The sequence below is a fragment of the Cimex lectularius genome, unplaced genomic scaffold, assembly GCF_000648675.2.
Source record: "Cimex lectularius strain Harlan isolate CLEC.00 unplaced genomic scaffold, Clec_2.1 scaffold181, whole genome shotgun sequence".
In the NCBI taxonomy this organism is placed as follows: Eukaryota; Metazoa; Arthropoda; class Insecta; order Hemiptera; family Cimicidae; genus Cimex; species Cimex lectularius.
In genome coordinates, this window is record NW_019392752.1 from 874,880 (window position 1) to 897,991 (window position 23,112).

General features: G+C 35.5%; 2 protein-coding genes across 4 annotated transcripts in view; one reads left to right on the forward strand and one right to left on the reverse strand.

The window, feature by feature from the left end:
- LOC106667104 (neuropeptide CCHamide-2 receptor-like) overlaps positions 1-23,112 on the forward strand; it is a 212,518-nt gene that overhangs the window by 167,622 nt on the left and 21,784 nt on the right. The gene's annotated exons all lie outside the window — the stretch shown is intronic.
- On the reverse strand, positions 6,315-10,391 carry LOC106667105. The gene is made up of 3 exons (XM_014394809.1): positions 10,068-10,391; positions 7,946-8,056; positions 6,315-7,164 (listed from the first exon to the last, which is right to left on the reverse strand). The coding sequence occupies exons 1-3, from the start codon at positions 10,101-10,103 to the stop codon at positions 6,346-6,348; spliced, it is 966 nt and encodes a 321-aa protein (XP_014250295.1). The 5' UTR covers positions 10,104-10,391; the 3' UTR covers positions 6,315-6,345.

Sequence of the window (23,112 nt, forward strand, 5' to 3'; positions counted from 1 at the left end):
CAAGTTAGTTATATATGAAATAAAATCCGTTATTCGTATACACGTATAGCTACTACTATGAACTTGAAAAATTTGGATGTATCATTTTACACACTATTTCAAAAAGTATAATTTAATTCACCCATTGAAAGGATAATGAAAAATATTGCGGGATGTATGTACTAGTACACACATAAAATGAAGTTAAATATTAAATTTAAACAATATACTATTTATATTATACATATTTTTTATTTCGTGATTGATGGGAATGAATAAAAGGAGTTAATGTATGCAGTGAATTCTGAATAAGTCTAAGTTAGGAATCTTTGCGGGACAGGGTGATCTCAAGGGGGCAACCTGTAATATAGAATATATATTTGAACCCTCGGCATCCCTCTACAAAAAGCCGTCCATCTTTACACGTTTCTCCCTGGGGTAAAATGGGTAAAATCTACCTTCTAGCAACATTTTTCTAACGTTTTACACGCGTAGGTGTGTACGTGTATGATTTTTTCCATACATTATTTTCATTTATGAATGCTACTTGCAGTTACACTGATAGGCAAAACATTCCACCTAATTGATTTTTTTCAATTTCTCGATGAACGAAAATTCTTCCCTTAATTTGTATCATTGGATTTGTCAATAAATATTTGTACAAGTTTCGTTTTAAATGAGAATATCAATTAGAGGTAAACATACTTTCTTTTTCCAAAACAAGGATATAGGATTTTTCAATGTTTACATTTTACGGAATTTAAAATATTTATTCAATTTCATTTGAATTGTAATTCAACTGTAACTGTTTAGATTTCATCTTTGTTTTCTTAATTTCAATTTTTAAACTTAAAAATGCCACTTAGTGCTGAGGATTTGCCGGCTGTGGCACTTATTGATGATGGACGTACCATCAGGTTGCGGCTGCAGCCATCTGATTTCTCTTCAAACACTGCGAAGCGCCGTTAGACGTTTTCGAAAAACTGCATCCTCCCATAGAAGGTTGCCTACCCTCGATGAAAACAATTCTATTCAAATGTCCGTCCATATGTCGCTCGCATAATACAAACCTACCTTCAACAGCAAAACATCAGAGTCTTAGCCAGGCCAGACTTGAACCCCATCAAACATTTATGAGATAACCTAAAAAGAAGATAACCTAAGAACACGTCCATTAGTTCCTGATACACTCCACGAACTTGAAAGGACTCTTCGTGAAGAATGGACTAACCTCCAGCATAGAGACATTTCCAGACTTGTAGAAAGTATGCAATGGCGTCTTCGAGATGTAATTAGGCATGAGGAAGAAATACGTGATATTGAAATATTAATTACAAATCTAAAACAAAAATTTAAAATTTTTTATCTCATCGTCTTTTTTTTAGCAGTTTAAATTTTTAAAATCATTTTTTTAGACAAAGTCTCAATTATTAAACGTTAAAAAACGTGAAACTTTTATTAATGTATAAAAATATATACAAATCAAATTATATTACAAGTGGGTGAAATTTTTTGTCTGTAGTGTATTTATTACACGTTCACATCAGTCAACTCGGTAGAATCAGATCACTTATTGCTACGTATTTTTGAATTATTTAAGTTTTATTCATGACATGTATTGTCGGCCTTAACACCTAAAATATCTCAATGTTTCAGGTTACCGAGTCGACTGCCAAAGCACCACTAATTTCAACTTACGAGCAAAGAAGCACGGCGGGCTTTGAGCAACCAAACAGACAAAATAAACAATTTTTTACGTCGCAATTCAATCTAATGGGTTATTTATAGTCGGAAAAAACACCCACTAAACATTAACTACTATTTGTAATTTCGAGGGTATTTTCGAATCGAAACGGTTTCATAGGCCTTTAGTTTCGCTTTATTAACATTGATATGAAAATTGTTTTTTGATTTGACCTCATGGAATTTTTTACGATTTTTGGAGAAAACGAGGTTGTTTCTTAAAAATAATTTCATTTTTCATTTTTCACACCATGACATACTTCATCATGACCATCAGCTTAACATTGAACACGACTTGAATGTCCCCTTGCAACTCTCTTATCCTCCTAAAGGATTTACTCCATCAGACATACGACACACTATTAAACAACTACCTTCACGAAAAGCTCCAGATTATGATCTAATTGCAAAACAAATATTACAAAATTTGCCCCACAAAGGCTTACTATTCTTAACATACTTATACAACGCTGTACTCAGGACCACATATTTTCCATTGCAATGGAAGTTCTCTATAATTAAAATGATTCATAAGCCCAATAAACCTTCTGATCTTCCAAATTCCTATCGACCCATTAGTCTCCTTTCTATCCTTGCCAAAGTACTAGAAAAACTACTTCTCCGACGATTACTGCCAATAATTGAAAATTATTATTCCAGATCATCAGTTTGGGTTCCGCACATTTCACTCGACAACTCAACAATTACATCGTGTTGCTGACAATATAGCCTCATCCCTCGAACAAAAACAGCATTGCTTGGGTGTCTTTCTTGATTTAGAACAGGCCTTCGATCGAGTCTGGCACTCGGGCTTGTTTTGGAAACTGAGGAACATCCTCCCTCATACGTATTATCTTATACTGAGATCTTATCTGACAGATCGATTTTGTCGAGTCCGTCAGGGAACTGAATTCTCACCTTATATACGCATAAGGGCGGGTGTTCCTCAGGGAAGCATACTTGGCCCTTTTCTATTTTCCATATACACTGCAGATATTCCTACACACGTTAACATTTCGACACCCACATTCGCTGATGATACAGCGATTCTTACTCGCAATTCGGACCCCTCAATTAACACTCAACACTTACAACAACACCTGAATGAATTAACAATATGGTTCACAAAGTGGAGAATAAAGGTAAACCTAACAAAAAGCACAAAGATCAATTTTACCTTACGTAAAAATGTCTGTCCTGCGGTGAGTATAAATGGAATTCCATTGCCTACCACTGACCTTGTGCGTTATCTTGGACTTTTCATGGATAAACGACTGACTTGGAATCCCCATACAAGACTGAAAAGACAGCAAACAAACCGACGTTATAAATTGTTAAAAAGACTACTCGACTCACGATCAAAATTAGACCTTGAAAATAAACTTTTAATTTACAAGACAATGATTAGACCTCTCTGGGCCTACGGTTGTGAAGTGTGGGGCTCAAGCAAGGATTCCAATTCCCAGCGTCTCCAATCAATCCAATCTAAAATTCTCCGTCAAATTATAAATGCTCCTTTTTACGTTTCAAATTACACTATCCACAAAGACCTACACATCCCGTTTGTACATGAACTCATCAAAACCCGATATAAAAAATTTCATCAATCACTGAACACACACAGTAATCTATTCGTACGGCATTTATCACTTCCAACCCTACCTGAGAATCCTCCAAGACGATTGAAGCGAAAGTGGCCCCCAGACCTTCTCATTGTGTGAAGACTGAACAAGATATCAGTGTGGAGGAGTGTTACCACTGGGCAACATCTCCTACAAGAGCCTCAAATGATAATTCAACATATACGAACTTATTTACTTAATACATCACTTGTAGTTGTAAATAACAAATAAATGTAATAAAAAATCATTTTATGGCATAATCTAGGTCAGCACAAAGGAATTTCATTGTTGACCTTTACGGCCTTTTGGTTTTACGGCTCCGACGCGGTTTTTTGGTTGTATTAATCATAAATAATCGTTAAATACATAATAATTTTGTGATTAATTCAGAAAATAATTGCTAATAAGTGGTAAATATGGTAATAAATACTGAATTTATAACTAGTTAAACAAATTTTACCATACAGTCAAATTTGATTTATTTTAACAATATGTTTTAAAAACATATTTTGGTATATAGATTTATATGTGAAATAATCCTTTTACAATTGCATTTAATTATTGTAATTATCGTAAATCAAGTTAGTAAATAAGTAATAAATTTAAAGTAAACACAATGTAAATTTCCGTTTTTATTAATTTTTAATCTACCCTTCTACAATATTTTTTTAAAAATTGATTAGGAGTTAGTAAGTAGAAATATAAAATTAGTATTTTTTTCTTAATATAATAATGGGGGTAAATAAATAGTAAATGGGTAAACAATAGATATTGCTTGAGTGAGTGTATTTATTAGAGTGAATGGGGAGGGGCTGGTGGTGCAATAGCAAACCCATCGCCCCTCAAGCTTTGGCGAAATATTTATAAAAAATACCATCGACCGCAATAAGATTAGTTTGTTATTGTATGCAAGTCGATGGAAGAATATTGAGTACTCCATGCACTGAATAGAATGAATGCAATTACAAAAAAAAAGAAATTGCAGATTCGTCTAACCTGACTTTCTCCATATAGAGTTCGTTGAAACTCGTTCCAAAACGACGTGTCAAAAAATAAAAAGGCACTTTATTATCAAGATAAAAATAACCTAAAAAAAATAAATAAAGTTGGTGTAAACCGTATGTGTTTAGCAGCCATAATTTCATATTAATTATTTCAATTAATTATACTTTTTATCAGGTTGAAATGAGAAAGTATAATTAATTGAAATTTTAATAATGTATTTATGATTTGGTAATTTATGCACTAAATAGATTTCAAAACTGTAAAAACTAGGGGCGTCGGTAACCGCAACGGTCTAGGCGTTGACACGGCGCTCATCACTGTATGTTAAAGGTCCCGGCTTCGAATCCAAACATACTTACACATGGGCTTTTTTCAAAAACACCGGCACCCCGAAGGTTGATATAACCTCTGCGTTGCGAACCATTGTAGGGGGGAAAAAAACCTGTCTAAACAAAATGCCTTATTTCGGGAGTGTCCATACAAATCAGTGCTGTAATGAACGTAATAGTGGGTTGTACAGTTCCAGAAATGTTCAAATGTTTACTTTAATCACGTCAAAATTCAGTCCAAGTGTGTCAATATTAAAGCCGAACAAAAAAAATACAATAACTTCAAAAATTAGTAAAAGTCATTTATGGAATTGTAATTGTGTTCTTTGATAATGAAGAGACAAGAGGGAAGAACCTCAGACTAACAAAGCCGTGTTGAAATATTCTAACAATTTACTTTCGCCGTCTGAGCGCGATTAGGAGGAAGAGATTTGTCATAACTTAGTTACCCTGGGCCAAAACGGAATATTTCCACCGGGTGGAATATTCATTCCCCTCGTCCATATTCCGACGTTATTTCTCTCCAGGCCTATTAGTTCTCACTGCTGGATTACACGGAGCGCTCACTTATTCTCTAATGGGTTATCGCAAAAATTAGGCAGGCTTTCAGGCGAAAGATGTTAATGGTTATCATGATTTCGGTCAGTTGCGTACAACCTGAAACGTTCCGACTCACAGAATCGGGCGTTGATCCAACGAGGATTGATCCTCCTCTCAAAAGAATATCATAACTTCATTCAAAACTTAGACAATTGAGGACAGTTTTAACTTACTCATTATTAGGCTCAACCGATAGCTTTCCATTACCTATAATAATCAATATTATCAAACTAATAATATAATTTTTCTTTGTCATCAGTTTATTATGTAAATGTCTTTTAAAATTGATCCTTATAGTTTTTTTACGAGGGTTTGCAACAGCAGAGGTCATATAAACCCTCAGGGTACCGGTGTTTCTGAACAAAAATCCATTTGTAAGTATGTCGCTTTGGAATGCAGGGCCGCTGGATTCGAACCCGGGACCTTTACCTCACAGTGATGAGCGCCGTGTCAAAGACTAAACCGTTGCGGCCACCGATGCCCCGATCCTTGTACTTAAAATATGTAATAACAAGGGAAGGAAAATTCAAAAAGTTGCGGTTGAGATGGGAAGTTAGTGCCCGAGGAGATCGAAGTCGCGATAGCTCAAGTGGTAGAGTAGCGGCGTATTAAGCCGAAGTTCGTGGGTTCGAATCCCGCTTGTGACACTGACTTTTTTATCTCAACTCAAAACCTTAATTAATTAAATGTAATAACAATGTAAGTGTAGAATTGCTTCATTAATTTTAAAGATCTGGGAAATGAGGAATCTTAAGTCAGAGTGAGATTTGTAAAAATAATATCAAATACCCTATTTTACCTGGTGAAAGTCGGTAGCCACATTTAGACACTCAAATGGCTGCAGATTAAAACAGAAAATAAATTATTTAAAAAAAGAAGCGTGAATGTAAAGAAAAAACAGCAACAACTTATCACACTAAAGTCAGTCACCCGACCGAAATTCTGATTTTAAGTAATATGATGGTATTTTTTTCTTCCATAGTTTACAATCAAAATTAAGGTTTTATATTCTGTATTGGGAAAAAAATAGGACAGAGACAATTGAAAAAGGTTGTTATTAACTGACACTACATGTCCAGTTTAAATGAAAAGTTTGGATCGTAAGTTTGATAAAGCATCTCATTTTCCGGATTAGTGGTTTTCTCTTTTACCATCGACGTCGAGCCGTCCCACGGGAATCTTTGGGAGTTACGGCTCTCTGGCAACGGCCAGTCCTCCGAGCTCAATTGTGCGATTTTCGATTGCGATTTACGTGCGACCAGATTGTGAAAATTGGGTGGATTCATTTCTTTTTCCATGTTGCACATCGAGTTACTTTTCCGCGACAAAATCGATAAAGGAGACGTAACCTTCTCCTCAGGGTACTCGCCCTTCGCCGGGGTCCTGCGCTTCGAAATTTCATCTTGCTTACCAGCCGCTATCAGTTTGTTAACTTCGTCGTTAATGTCGTCAGAATGCCGTTTCAAAGATTCGACTGATTCTTGACAAGAGTCCTTTGTAATTTCGTACGTCTGTTTCATCGCGTTGATAGGCATATGCTTATTTGCTAGTTTTTTGTATAAAGACGATTTGTGTGATATTTGCCCGCTCGCAGCTGGCGACGCAGCCTCATAAGAAGCTATTTTCACCGCCTGCTTTGTTACCGTGTCGTTACTTTTTTCCTTATGGCTGCCGATCGATCGATTTCTAAAGACACTCTGTATCGACAAAGGTAGATCTCTAGATGCATATTCAACTTCTTTCGATGCTCCAGCCACGCTCATGCAACTCCATTGAGTGGAATTCATGTTTGGAGTAACTCCGTAGTCTTTCTCTGCTGATAGTTGCCATGAAGAATCATTAGGATCATTGTTAGAGGGTGTGTCCCAACTCGAACCGATCTCTTGCTAAAACATAGAAACAGCCATAAAAAAAGGGGTAACATTTTCTTGTTCCATTGTACACTATCTTTAATAGTGCAGTATTGCCTTGTTTAGACAATGGTATATACGAGAAAATAAAACTATCTCTGATAAGAAAAATTATGAGGACAAAATTCTTAAGTGATGTGATTAATAATTTTCATAAACTAACACTAGTATTTTATGTGGAGTTTCAATCTTCGTAGAGGTCATTAGACAGGGAAGAAAGAAGAAGACTAATTGTTGGTTTCACCAAGCTTTCGACAACTTATAGTGCCATCATCAGGGCCTATTTATTAAAAATTAAAATAAATCATATACAATTAACAATTAACAAAATAAAACAATATACATACTTTCCCAAGAGTGGCCAGGATACTGCATTTTACATGGTGAAAATAGACATATATATAAAATTGTCTATTTTCACCATGTAAAATGTAGTTTGCTGGCCATATGCTTCATAACCTTAAAACCAAAACGCTTTTACAATAGTTTTTCAATATTATTCGTTTTCTGCACTCTTGGAAAAGTATGTATATTGTTTTATTTTGTTAATTGTTAATTGTATATGATTTATTTTAATTTTTAATAAATAAGACTTGATGATGGTACTATAAGTTGCCGAAAGCTTGGTGAACCCAACAATTAGTCTTCTTCTTTCTTCACCTGTCTAATGACCTCTACGAAGATTGAAACTCTACATAGATTATCTGCAGGTCGATCAACAAACATATCTTCAGAGTAGTATTTTATAAATTAATACCATTTTTGATTCGGTAAAATTTCCGTTTTGGGTTGACATCTGCATCGCTCCCATTTTTGCAGAATGGTCAAGTAGATGTTGGGAGTACCTCCTTCTCAAAAGAAGGGAATCCTGAAAATTATAAAAGTAGCATAGTTAAAATAACCTTGCTATAAATAAAAAAATGTACTGTAAGCGCATTTAATGATATCTTTTGTGTGAGATGTAATGTGTTTAATGAAGAAAAATTAAGGCAACATGAACTTTTATGTCTCACATCAATAGACAACAGGGCTGTTTACATAAACCATTCATGGTGTTAGGTGTGTGACAGTCGAGTTTCGTGACGCAACTGTGCTATTTTGCAATGTTTATTTAGATGAGACGTTTGTTTACTTATCACGTGCTAATTATCCACAAAATCCTCAGTAGATAAAGGGACAAGTTTGGATGAGGCGGGAAAACCAAAATTTTTAATTCATTTATCTTGTTCAAATACTTGAAAGCTCGTACACTTTGAATAACACACAATTTTTACGTCGTTCGAGTCTCCCACCGCCCACCTTCGTGCCAGTGTGCGTTTTTATAATTTATTAGTGTTAGGCAGTAGAAGAAGAAAGGAAGACAGCTTTGTACAGCTGTCTGTATGTACATTCAGAATATAAAATCTCAGAAATCGAACGATTTAAATCCGAACTATTTAAATAGCACAATAACACATTTACAAGTCACAGGAAATGCATGAATCCCTAAAAAACTATTACAGAATTCTTACTTTTTAATTACTTGATAATGTCAGTTACTCTGTATTGTTCTGCAATCTGTGCTGCCACATACTTCAAAAAATGGTAAAATGGACATACTAAAATCAATGAGCAGCAATTATCGTCCACTTTTGACTTAAAGTTTGCTGGACTTAGCTTGATAGACGGTGAATCCATTTCTTTTAATTGATCACAAGTTTACAAACTACAACTTTTCCTATTTAATCCTTATTTCCTAATCCTGCTGCTTCCTAGTGCTACAATAAGGTACAGACTTTTGAAGGAAAGGGATTCCCACAAGGGAACACCCTTGGTCTCATCTTGTAAACCATTTATACTACTAACCTTCCAATCCATTTCAACGACCAATACGACGATACCACAATATTATGTACAAAACAGAATTCCAAATAGTCACAACCAAATATTCAGGACACACAAAGGAAATCAACTACCTTCTGGACCGAATCTTCCCCGACCTTTTCAATCAACATCCATATCCTCCGCTGCCGCTACAGCTGTTTTCATATGCTCAAGCCATATGCGGCACCTCCTTCTACACATCACTATTTTCCTCATTGTAATTTGTCTTTATTGCTTTTTCATTCTAGTGGCTTTTGAGGACAATTTTATCACTGTGGTATTATATTTTAAGTAATTATTTATGTCTAATAACTATTATTGTTTGCTTATGTTTATGTTATAGGTTCAGAAGCTATTAGTTATGAAATTTCTTTGAATTTAATGTAGTTTATTTCCAATTTTTCTTTCATTTCATTTTGTACATACTTTTTCCAACTCCACATTGATTGTAACAATTCAACTTTTTTTTTTACTTTTTATGTTGTACAAAAAATAAATAAATAAATAAAATAGAGTTGTTTCTGGATGTTGGTCTACATCGGCGAACTCTTGCTGAACCTGGTTTGATAGTTCAACAGTGTGAAGACGGACCCAATAAATGACTCAATGCCGGTTCAGCAAATAAAAAATATACTACTGTCTTTGCTTTTTAACTTAAGAAATACCAATTCACATTAAATAACGCAACTTGTCATAATTTTCAACAATTTCACAATAGATTAACAATATCGTTGCAAGTAACATGGGTAAATAAATTCCACGCTATATTGTCAGATGGAAAAAGAACGTGTGATTTAAAAACTGATCAAAAAATTAAATTGCTAAGAATGAAATTAGAGTGTTCAGCATTTAAAAATATTGCCAGGAAATTGCATCCATAAGGTTTTTCTATTTGGTGACGTATTTTTTTTAACAAACTCATGCAGTAGCGTTGTTACCGAGTGTTAAAATAATGAAACTCATCAGCGTGAAAGCGAAAATTTACAATTGTTAAACTTTAACGTGTGTTTACTTACTGCAGAGGTAATCAATTGTGAAAGGCGGTTTGACATGTTCGCAATTTAGAATTTAGTCCGAAATCGATGTTTTATGTTTGTACGGTTTCACTCGTGCTTAAGCGTAAATGTTTTTTTTCCATATGATTGAATCAATTACTTATAACATTAGGTTATGAAAAAAATGCCATTTGAAGAGTTTGAAAATATATAAAATAAAGGGTATTGGTGCGACTGAAATGTGTTATTCAGTATTCAAATTCATGGGTTGATGTATGCTGGACGAAAGTTAGGTGACTTAAAACACGACGGATCCGACAATGACAAACAAAACTTCTTTAAATATTTTAGAATTTGAATGAATAGAAAACAACCTTTCCGACGGTTTTCCCTATGTTTGTTTCAGGCTATCGATTTATATTTATTTAGTAACCTTATGTCGTTTAGCCCAGATGTAATATAGAGACTCTCCTAGAGAAAAAGTATCTTTTCAAACATCAGAACACGAATCTCTGTCAATACCGGAACCGTTCTTCTTCTCCATAATCCATTTTAACTTTACTTTCAGTTTTATTCCACAACGACTGATAAATTGGCGATTTATTTATAAAAAAACATGAAAAGATATTAATATGAGGATGTTTGATTACCTCATAGTAATTTTTTCGATTTATGACCTACTCGTAGAACAAATATAACAGAATAAAGGAGAATTCCCGTTGAGAAGAATATAACTAACAATAAATTTTTGAGAGAATTCTAGTTGACGTCTGGTCTCACAGAAGAAATTTCTTTTTCAGTGTATTTTCTCTGTTTTGGCTTTTAAAGTTTTAATTGCGTTGTAAAGCTTTGAACTCTAATTATAATATGTTTTTAATGAAGTAATTAAGTTTTCAAAGGAACGGTGGCTGTTGAAGACGGGATCTCCTGAAAGTTTGCGGTAAACGTGGGGTTGTCGCAAGGTTATCCGGCGTCCCCTATACTATTTAATTGAATACTTGAGCTGAAAATCTAGAAGGACGTGTAAATGGCCGACAGATTACGAGGCATTCGCATGATAGAGCTTTGACGGAGTCGTCGCAAACAGCTTTAAAAGATTCATTCAATAATTGACAGTGGGGGCTGAAGAATATGGTCTGAAGGTGAATGAAGAAACGAAGAAATATAAGCTAACGGCCCGTCGAGCTTGGGCGATCATAGATCTCATCGCGAAGAAGCAAACGTTCTCAATGCGTTGAAAGCTGCAAGTATTTTTTAGCGAAGAATGCGATCAACCGGGACATAGTTTCTTGCAAAAAGTTGATGCTTAGCAGCACTATTAAAAACATCGCTTAACAAAATTTTATTAAGGAAAACGAAAACTCGTTTGAAAAATATTTTAAGACCAGTGGTGTTATACATTTTTGGGATTCGGTCTACGAGTGGGAAACTAAGCCTGTAGGAAAAAAGTGTTACTTAGTAGAAAATGTACCTAGACAGATGAACATTGATGTGATGGATCTTTAAAGGTAATAAAACAGTGGTAATAATAAAAAAGGAAGACTGCTCTGACCTGATGAGAATGGATATAAAACACCACGAGGTTGGCCATCCTGAGGGTAGAAAGCGTATAGGACGGTCCAGATTGTTGTTGATGAAGTGGAAGAGAACATTACGCAATGAAGAAGAAAATTGACTGTCTTAGACTACCATTTCGTAGGAAGCCAAGTCCCTGTATAAGCTCTAGCAACAAGGAGTAAGTAATTATATAATTGTCGAATATATTCAGTAAAAAATGAATAATTTTTTTGTGAGCTTTCTAATTTGGGTTACGGTGTGATAAAGGGTCGTTCCAATCATCCTGGTCTGATAATCGTCTCTGTTTTATCCTTTCGTGTTTCATTTTTTAAGTATAAAAAACCCGAAATGTTGCCATCGCCCGATACTCAGTGGATAATTCTTCACTGGATCTATCTTAGAATTATTTTTATTTTGGCTTTATTGCACAAACTAATGAAAAATTTGCGTTTGAATTGTGAAAATTTTGGAAATAAAATAATATAATAAGCTCTACTTGTAAAATGATAATCTTCATTGGCAATGGTAAAAAAAATCCGTGATAATTCTTGTTGAGGTTTGCAGGGGTCGTAAAGCCTTGAATGTTAAACAAACTTAAAAAAATAGTGTAATAAAAATTATATTACTTTATTAAAGAAATATTAATATTTATTTTTACATAGTAATTTAAATCTGGCTCATTGCCGTCTGTCAAGACTATAAACATTTGCACAAATAATGTAAAATATAAACATTAGTGGCGTTTTACATCGGCAATAAAATGATATAATAAGCTTTCTTTATAAGATAATATTTTTTTTGATAATGGCATAATTTACTGTTTGCAAGAAATTTGCTAAAAAAATGCGTTTTAAATCTTGTTGAGGATTGCTGGGTGATGAAGGACATTCGTTGTTTTTATCATCCTGGTATAGGCAAACGCTGTTTTGGCCACTGGTGTTAAGATCGTAAAGCCTTGAAAGTTAAACAAATTTAAAAAACAGTGTAATAAAAATTATATTACTTTATTAAAGAAATATTAATATCTATTTTTACATAGTAATTTAAATCTGGCTCATTGCCGTCTGTCAAGACTATAAACATTTGCACAAATAATGTAAAATATAAACATTAGTGGTGTTTTACATCGGCAATAAAATGATATAATAAGCTTTCATTATAAGATGATAATCTTCTTTGATAATGGCATAATTTACTGCTTGTAAGAAATTATGCTAAAAAAAATTCGTCATAATTATTGTTGAGGTCGTAGGGGGATGAAGTACATAGGTTGAGTTTATCATCCTGGTATGGTATGGTATGTTATGGTGGAAAGGATACCAGGAAGCGGGGTTTGTGTTCCCCAGGCACTGCAGCCTTCTGGCTTATTGTACCTTCCTAGTTCCTTAGTTCAGTCAATAGACTCGATCCTTCTTCTTCGAAGTATCAGGTCATTGACTGTCGCTGCTGCAATTTGATTCCCTAAATCTTTTCCGTAGGTTAGGTTAAACCTCAATGTTGCTTCGCATTCAAAGATGATATGAGTGGCTGTATCCTCCTCCTCATTATATAATCTGCAGGATCATCGCTGTATATACCCATGTTGTGTAGATGTTTTCTCAGATGCCAGTGACCGGTTAGTCCTACCATTCCTCTGAGTTTGGCCCTTTCCAATTGCAGCAGTGTTTTTGCCAATCTTGGTGAGCGTTGTTTCATCATATGTTTACTATGTCTAGAACCGCTAGAGTTTATCCACTTCTCCTTTTGTTTTGTTTGGATCCATTCTGCGATGGAGGATTCAATATTTATTTTTGTTATCCCATGTATAGGTTCGGGACCTATGTATGGACTTGCAGATCCTCCTCTGGTCAGTTTGTCTGCTTCCTCGTTATCCAAAATTCCCCTGTGCCCTGGCACCCAAGATATCCTTGATTAGAACGTTGATTATAGTTTAAAAACAGTAGTTCGTCTTTGATTTTAAAGAACAAAAAAAGCTGGGAGTGAGATCATCCCGTTTCCCTTCTAGCGACATTAAAGATCCTACATATTTTTCTATAACAGAAAATAAAACGAAGGATAAGTCCATTTAAGTAAACATCTGGCGGTTGGATTTGACATTCGATATAATTCTATATTAGGGATCTGCCCAAGAATTGGGATTATCCAAGGAGAATTTCACTTCTGTCGAATGAGATCTAATAGGTATTCCAGAGATTGTACCAATTATAGTGCCGATTGATGATCCCACGAGCTGTGATTCTGGGAAAACTATTCGAAGGATAATTCGCTATTTTATTAGGTACTTAGTTGACGTTGTTCCTAAAGGTAAATAGAAAAACTAGGTCAGTCGAGATTTCAAGGTATACTGTAATAAGTTAGGAGTTGCAATGGAGAACAGTTTTTAAAACAATCAAATCTCATTGCTTTTGTGCTTTTGGCTGAACATCTTATGCAAGATCGATATAAGGCTCGAGCCATATTGCAAACAAATTAAACATTATGTGTTGAAAATAACTATCCACATAGAATTATGTACTCTTTGTAATTTTAAAATACAGATAGATAAATACGTTTTTTCTTTGTTATTGTTTATTTATGTGCAACAAAACTGACTAAATACGCCGATAAATGGATAGTTGGCAGTGATGGTTCATGTCTCGTAAATCCTTACATACTCATAAATCTTGTGGGACTCCACGTTTGGCGGCCAATTCAGATGTTTTACCGGGGAATTTGTCATTAAACGATTTACCGATTCTCGTTAGAGCTGTTGATCAGCATTTGCTAAAATCAACTATTAATAATTTACTACCAAATTTATAAACATTTCTCTAGGTCTTTATCCGGATTCATTTACGTTGAGGTAAGATAAAAAGAATTTTATTAAAATATAAAAACAAAATATCTAGTGTGCTAGAGATATACGTCAATTACTGTCAGTACTGTCCAGGGTCGAGTAGCGCTGTACTTTAAGATTGAATTTGACGAATAAGATTTTGAGTAAGATTGTAAAGAGGTTACTAGTTCGGTAAAAACTCACATATCATTTATTAATATTAAGAAGGTGGTTCGCTAAAGACCAGATGGTAGAGAGCATTTAAGTCAGATTGAAGAAAAAATCAATCGTCTATAATGGTTTAAAAAATTAAATCTTCAGCAAAGTTAAGAGGAGGTGAGTAGTTTAGAATGGAAAGAAGATCGTTGATGAAATATTGTATATTAAATAAGAGTGAACCGAAATGAGAAACTTGTGGAACACCAGGGGAAACCTATTACTTGTGTGTAACCGATAATTGCATAATACAACAATCTGTTCATGGATAATTAAATAACTATAGATCCTGGGCAAAAATCGTCCAGTGGAGACAGATTTAAGTATAGCATAATAATTCGTTTTCCAAACAGACTTAGAACATTGTTTTCCCGTATACTCGATCGGCCTTAAAAGGACAATGAGGATCTTTAACGTCGGCACCTAGCCTTCAGGCCATATCGGACGTTTTGATTCTCAAGAAGAGAGCTGACGCACCTCCGCATACGACAGAAGGGGTTTACTGAGGCAGCGTTGGTGTAGAAGCAGCTCAGCCCCGAGGGGCCAAGTCAACCTCGCTCTCCGCTTGCCCATTCCGAGTGGTCGGGTCTGCATTAAGCATCGAACCGTATGCCGCTCGCATAGAGCTACCTAAGCCGAAATACATCAGCCTCCCTAGATAGAGAAGGCCACTCTACCTCCCAGAGTAGTGGGGCTTCCCTACCGTAGAAACTACCGGATCCGCCCCGGCCGCGGTTTTGTTTAAAATGGAATTCCTAACCACCCACTAGAAGAGTACAGCCTACGGTAAAAGCCTCCAATCGAGCTCAGCCTACACCTCGTGCAAAGCAATCTCGAGTAGGAGCAACCGATTCCCTATCCGTTCCCATCCGCCACTACTCACGCATTCGAGGGACTTTTCAGTGTAATCATAGTGCTGCCTGCGTCGTCAACCCTTATAAGCTGCTGAACGATCCGCCGTATCCCGTGAGGCCTGGTGAATAACGATGGTCATACGCAAGTTTCGTACGAAAGTTATAGATGGAAGGCAGCCTCTTCTCTATGTACCCGCCAGGGGTCTCACCACGGTCGATTCCATTCACATTGAAACAGGGGCTGAACCTTGGAACATTTCTATTACCCCTAAGTACAGATGGTTATGCACCCTCCCCCGTCTATGCAGACAGGATCTGGTACCCTAACCCTCGTGTGCCACGGATAAGGCACCCGCCGCCCCATGCCGACCCGTGGCCGAAATGAGTACAGCTTGTGCTTTAGAGAGGTTGCCAACCCCATTTTGCGCCCGGACCCCCCCCCCCCCTAGTTGCCAAGGGTTGGGAGGGGTCACAGGAAACAATGCATGAACCTGGAGTGAGAAAGTGACGTGGATGGGAAAATTCAAATGGAGGGGTTGAGATGGGAAGTTAGTGTCCGAGTGGATCGAGGACACGATAGCTCAAGTGGTAGAGCAGCGGCGTATCTAGCCGAAGATCGTGGGTTCGAATCCCGCTCGTGCCATTCACTTTTTTATCTCAACTAAAAACCTTAATTAATTGTAATGTATTAATTGGTCAAGCGGACCACGAAATTAGTGAATTTTTTTATCGTGCCACCGTTTCGATCTTTATTGAGATCATCTTCAGGGCCTGGGATTTACAAACATCGTTTAAATTTAACAAATACATTTAGGATGTGGAAAAGTGAATTTATACAATGCAATATATATTTTTTATATTCAATCAAAATATTTCTACTCACTGAAAGTATTTGTCTTCTGTGTAATTGTGCCATTCTTGCGTGTCGTGTCGAGAGTGCCAGTGGGATTTGCTGTTTTATGTTTATATATGTTGGATTTTGAAGGGGTGGGGAAGGAAGTCGGTATAGAAAAGACATTTTTGTATAAGGCGTCGGCTTCTTTGAGGTGAAAAGAGCCGACGAAGGGAAAAAATGTGTTGGTAATGGTTCGGGCAGATTATCCTTTCAGGATTATATAGAAAGGGATAAATAGGAAAAGGAAAGCTAACTTGTTGGACAATTAGAGTATGTGAAAAACATTTGATGTATGGAATGTAATGTAATGATATATGAAACGTTAGCACGATAAAGAAAATGTTTTTCTGAAACCGACGTCACACCAGACCGCATCTCACGATTTCTGAATAATTATCGATTAACGGTCACTAATCACCACACACAAAGATCCAAACGTTGAACGATTTTCAAATAATCATAGACTAACAGTCACTAATCACCATACGTTTTGAAAAACCCTTTTCCTTCTTTGGAGAAGAAGTTCTGAAACGCAAAGGCATATCGTCGGGAAATTTGACCTCCGGTTATTTGATAGTCTTGTACAAAAGGAAAAAATGAGAGTGAAAACTAGTCGGATAAATATGACAAAAAACCTTTTAACAAATGCTAGAAATTACAGTAAACGAAAGTAATTCCTCTCGTGGAGAAGGTCGTTGGGTGTCGCGGACGAGGGGCCAAACCACTTCAAACACTTGTTTATCAATTAAAAAGCCATGGATGTGCGGGGATTTGAACCGAGGGCCGCTAGCGTATCAAAAGCGAGTCGTGCGATCCGTCCATTCGGCCACCGCCGTCCTCAGACTATGTTTTAACCATAACATATAGTGATCGATTCTATCAAATTCCTTAGGGAAATCTGTATAGATGAACTGGGAAAGTAAAAAGATTAAAGTCAAAGTGGAGCAGTATAAAAAATATTCTTTAGAGTTTGCCAGAGAGTCTTGGAATAATAAATAATAATACCTGCAAGTTTTATGGTAAATATAAAACAATACCGTCATGAAAAGATTGAATTTGCAAAATATTGTTAAGAAACAGAAGATTTATAACATGTCTAAATACATTTTTGTCCAATTTTTGACTTTTTTAAACTTGTAGCTATTAATTAAATGCAAATAATTAAATAAAGCTAGATTAATCAACTCTTGGTTATAAAAAAAATGGGGCGCCAGAAAATAATTAACGAATGACTTCAACTCACCCAATAATTTTCCTGTCCATCACCAAATACGCCCAACACAGCAATTCCTCGTATTATTAATTAATGGATTTTCCACAAGGGTGATTTTGTAATTTCCAAACCACATTTCGTAGCAACAATAATATTTGTTTAATACGTCATTTCTTTCAAAGATCGTACATTGGCGCGTTGTGCATGCTGCTTGTCGTAATAACGTGAAACAGAAGGACAAAATGAACAATAATGAAGACCTGTCTAAAAGAGAATTTTATGTTTCTTATCCAAGTAAGGAGGAAATGGAGACAATTGGTTTTAACAGTTACGGCCCTCCAGCGCATAGTAAACAGGCGTATTTTCATTTTCCCTAGCTTCATCCATGAAAAAGATTTCTTTTATAAACTTTTTAAAAGTGTTGTATAATAATTTTTAAAATCTTGTTATATAAACTTATCGAAATATAATAAAATGCAAGAGGAAAGGCGTTTGACGGCAATCATTACAAGGAATACAAGGCAATTGGCTGTGCGGGGGGGGTTGATAAGTGTTGTTGAGACTATAAATAAAAGGCAATTTCCAGTTTTTACGAAAGAGAGTCGATTTACTCTGAAAAAGCCACTCCGCAGTTTTTAAGTATTCCGTTACACCACCCAGTTTATAAACTTAAATCTTGTTATCTCAAAATTAATGCGATACGAAAAATGGGAAATCGGAGATCGTCTTGATATATTATTACTATCAATTCCCCTAAAAGAGCTTACTCGCTCTTAAATAAATTCCTTTCATGTAATTGAAATAAAATTGAATTACAATCCTCTTTTGTTGTACATTTGCACATAAAAATAATATTCGATTATGGCACCTTCTATCAATTTTTTACTTATCAATAGAAAAAACTCAAAATAAACTGCTCAAAAATGACTAGGGATATTACAATTTTGAAATCTTTACTTTCCCTTTTTTATTTTATTTTTAATAAAATTTATTAGAAATTATTATCTTTTTTGCTGAAGGAAAATTTAATTAAGAAATATTAAAAAATAATAAAATAAAATATTTTAATTCCATAATTTTGTTTATTGGACAATAATTTTGTTAAAACAAAAAATACCGTGTTTAATGTCCTCTGTTATCTGAAACCTCTGTGCACCCGTTAGGCATACTGTTAGTAAGGTTGTCACTAATTTCATAAGGAATTTCATTTCATAGATCTTGCAACGCTGCAGTCAGTTGTTGTAGGTCAACTGTCTGCGGATGGTGAACGAAAACATTCTCTGGGAAGCATTCCACATGCGCTCAATGGGATTGAGGACTGAGGAATCAATGGGGGAGGGGGAGGGGCAGATGAGAAATTCCCAGGTTTTCTACACATGGATTAACAACTCCGCCTCTATGAGGTCAGGCATTGTCACCCAGAAATCGGCAATCACTGCCAATGTGATCCTGGTTTCAGGGATATTCGTCGATAATTTCTTGGATATAACGGACTGTGGTGAGGTTGCCTTCAACAAAATAGGGTTTAGTTCGTCCTGGTACAAGCTTCGCACTGTTTAAAAAAGTTAATAGTTGCATATCTAATGTATTCCAGCACCAAGAAAATGGTTGTCGCATTGTGTAGTTCCGGGAGTGTCCGTCGCAAGCCTCAGGAACTTGTTCTGCACAACCTGTTCCCTAGCGACATTTTTTTTTAAACAACGGATACCAGGAATTGGAAGAGTTCCTTCCTGAGCACTGCAGCTTATTGTATTTTATCCCTGGCTCCATTTTTGGGGGATCGCAACACGAGTGTGAATTTGAACCCCCCGTGTGCCGGTGTTCTTCCATCGAAGAAACTCATTTTTCAAGGGGGTTGGGACCAAATTCAGGGTCACTGAGATCTGATCCAACCCCTTCCATTGATGAGTGATGTGTCAATTTCTTTCAATTGCGGCCACCGGTCCCCTTAGGCTCAGAAAAAAAGTCAATAGGCGACGGTGGGGATCGAACCCTCGACCGCGGAATATACTAGGAACATAAAACTCAACAATTAATCAGCAACTTACTTAAATATTCTTCGCATTTAATCGACGATAATAATATGACACCATTCGTCAATTGCACTAAATCAGACTATTTACAAATTGATTTTTCTAATCACTCTAATACTTTTAAAGCATATCAGCAATACTTAACTGTAAAATGGAATAACGATATAATAAAACCAAAATGGACAAATCGTTCTATTCCAAAGTGGTATACTCAGGAATATATTCAAAATTAATACCTGACGCCTTAACCACTCGGCTACCACGGCCCCCGCCTAGCGACATTAGTCCTGCATGTCAGGCCCCAGGAGGGACAGGGAGCATGGGTCTGACCACCACCTTGTACAGAAGAAACTTATTGGCAGGCGACAGGCTAGACTAGAGCAGAGAGAAAAGTACTCGGATAGCCGATTTGCTCTTGTTTACTTTGTCACTGACATGGGGAGTGTAGGTCAGTTTACGGTCCAATATCACCCCACGATATATGAATCTTTTTGTAAAGCAACGGTCTAAGCTTCACCTCATGATAAAAACATACTCCGGTTTGACCTAATCACCATAACAACCTTCCAAATCTTAATAAAAACTTCCTTACCGCTATATACAACTCATTCCTTAGAACTAACTACTTCCTAATCAAATTGAAATTATCAGACATAAAATTGATTCCAAAAACTCAAATACATCAATATACCCCTATTTCATTCGGTCAATCAGTTTGCTCTAATTACTTGGCAAATTCCATTAAAACAAACCTCTTCAAATAACTATTTCCCATCCTTGAAAGCTCCAGTAACATTCATCCCATCAATTCGCATTCAACAGAGCCACAAGATAGTTACATCATTGCATTGGAAGGAATGCAGATGACAGCTAAATGTCGAGTGTATCATTAGGACTTGATCTGCTGAATTATCCTTTATTAAAACTTCCGAAACTCTTGTATTTCCGAGAGGTACTTTCAAGTACGAATCCGGACATCCCTCTCTCCCATATACGATCCCTAAGCGGGTGTTCCGAAAGGCCCTATTCTCTTTTCAATCCTAAACAGTACTCCTTTGTTATGCAGCGGATATCGTTATTATTTCAGTTAATCCCTCTTGTTTATCGACTGTTTTTATGGACGCTTGTAAATCGCTCCAAAATCCAGTTTGGAAAAAAGTTTCAAAAAACTAGAGAATCAGACTCAAAGAAACCAAATCACACCCCTCAACTTTTGTCCATTCTTTACTTACTGTTCTTCTTTCCTACAATAATTAGAATAATAATCACACCAATAAAAAGACGTAATTAAACAATTAAAAATTCGTTAATTTATCATCGTATCTAAGTTTTGAAATATTGTGCCTTCAGTTTGTGAGTATAATTTTTACAATGTTTCATATATATATATATATANGCGAGCCAGGGAAAAATGTAAAACCAGTCTTTGAGCTTCTTTTGATACTTAAACAATTCACCGAGGGCATATCGTTGAATTTGTATCTATTTTTAAATAAAGTTGTTTTTAAAAAAGAAGAAACTCGGACTCGAAACATAACTTATATATATATATATATATAATGTTGCATTGAGTATAATTAATACTATAAGTATTTTTGTAGAAATCGTGAGATGCGGTCTGGTGTGATGTAGGTTTCTGAAAAATATTTTCTTTATAGTCCCTACGTTTCGATCTTTTTGAGATCATCGTCTTTTTTATACCGACATCCTTCCCCACCCCTTCAAACTTCAACGTATATAAACACAAAATAGCAAAATCTCACTGGCACTCTTGACACGACACGCAAGAATGGCACAATTACACAGAAGACAAACACTTTGATTGAATATATAAAAAATATATGTTACATTGTATAAATTCACTTTTCCATATCCTAAATGTAATTGTTATATGTAAACAATGTTTGTAAATCCCAGGCCCTGAAGATGATCTCAATAAAGGTCGAAACATTGGCACGATAAAGAAAATGTATTTTTGAAACCTACATCACACCAGACCTCATCTCACGATTCCTAAATAAATATCGATTAATGGTCACTAATCACCACACACAATACTATAAGAATATTTTAAATATAGCAGTTTTTAATAAAAGAAAAGTAAATTGAATTTAAAAATTTGATAGAAATATAAATAAATATGGAATGAAGATATCCTAAAAAATGGTACAGATACATACACTAAATCCTTCTTACAGTTGGAGGAAAAAGGCCTAATCCAATCTTTTCTCGTCCGAACTAATTCCAAATGAATTTCTTACAAATTCTATTCTCGGACCGCTTTTTCACATTCAACTCCACGAGCTACCATTTTTGCAATCCAATATTTTCTATATTAATTATTATTAAATATATTATTAAACTCCCCTTCATTTTACAAGATCATCTAGTTGGCTTTTCAGCTCATTATTCTACTGCACATCACCTATATAAAGTTACTGGGGTGCGTCAGACGCGGAATGTAAAACTGGTCTTTTGGAAGGGAAAAAATAGATGTAGTGAAGGAATACACATATTTTGGCCTAAAATACATTTTCAAGAAAAAACAGCGAAACGAAAATTTGTTCTGGGTACTATGTGGAATACAATAATAAAAAATGACAACATACTTTTGAAAGGTAAATTTAATGCTTTCGATGTGGCAGTGAGATCCATTGTGGTCTAATTTCGCACATTATTACGGAACATTTGGAAATAGAAAAAATCCAAAAATTCCTCCTTAAAACACTATTTCTTCTGCTTAATAAGTGTCCAGATTAAGTGTTATACTTAGAAACAGAAGAAGACCCGCTTTGCTGAGTGTAAGTTTTGCCGACAATTATTGGCCTTAGTGATAATCAAAACTAAAGCGGTTTTTAGCAGAAAGCATAATAAAAGAAAACATCTCCCGGTTCAGGATATGTCGAACCTTGCCAAGAAATAAACCAAAGGGCGTTAAATATTTATATGTATAAGCATACAACAGTTCATACATTATTTATACTAAAAAATACAGTTGCAAAACAAACAACTTCATATGCGGGCACAAACAAGATTTTACACCGCATAATAAACTGTCATTTATTTTAAAAGTTAGAGGGGAAGAACTAAAGTTGAATTAAATAATTAACAGATCAGAGAAGAGTCTGGCCAGTCCTGCACTCATACCGATTAGAACGGTTCAAAGCTATACTTTTTGATAAAAAAAATTGTTTAATTATTTAAGTGCAAAAATTCATAGTTCATTATTTAAGCAATTCATTATAGATAAATTTTAACCTATGAATTGAAATATTATACTAAACATAGTGATAGTCATAATATACTGGACTCCATATTGAAGGCAACTTCACCGCAGTTCGTTATGTCCAAGAAATTATCGAGGAATACATCCCTCAAACCAGGGATCTAATTGACATGGATTTTGGATTCTGGATGACAATGCCAGATCTCATATAGGCAGAATTGTTCATCAGTATCTAGAAAACTTGGGAATTTTCCATC

Excerpts from the sequence above, each read along its gene's own strand:
- LOC106667105 (XM_014394809.1), bottom strand. The coding sequence starts at position 10,103 with ATGTCAAACCGCCTTTCACAATTGATTACCTCTGCA. Across the intron at positions 8,057-10,067 it reads CACAATTGATTACCTCTGCA|GATTCCCTTCTTTTGAGAAG; the intron begins GTAAGTAAACAC and ends TATAATTTTCAG. Across the intron at positions 7,165-7,945 it reads ATTTTACCGAATCAAAAATG|CAAGAGATCGGTTCGAGTTG; the intron begins GTATTAATTTAT and ends TCTATGTTTTAG.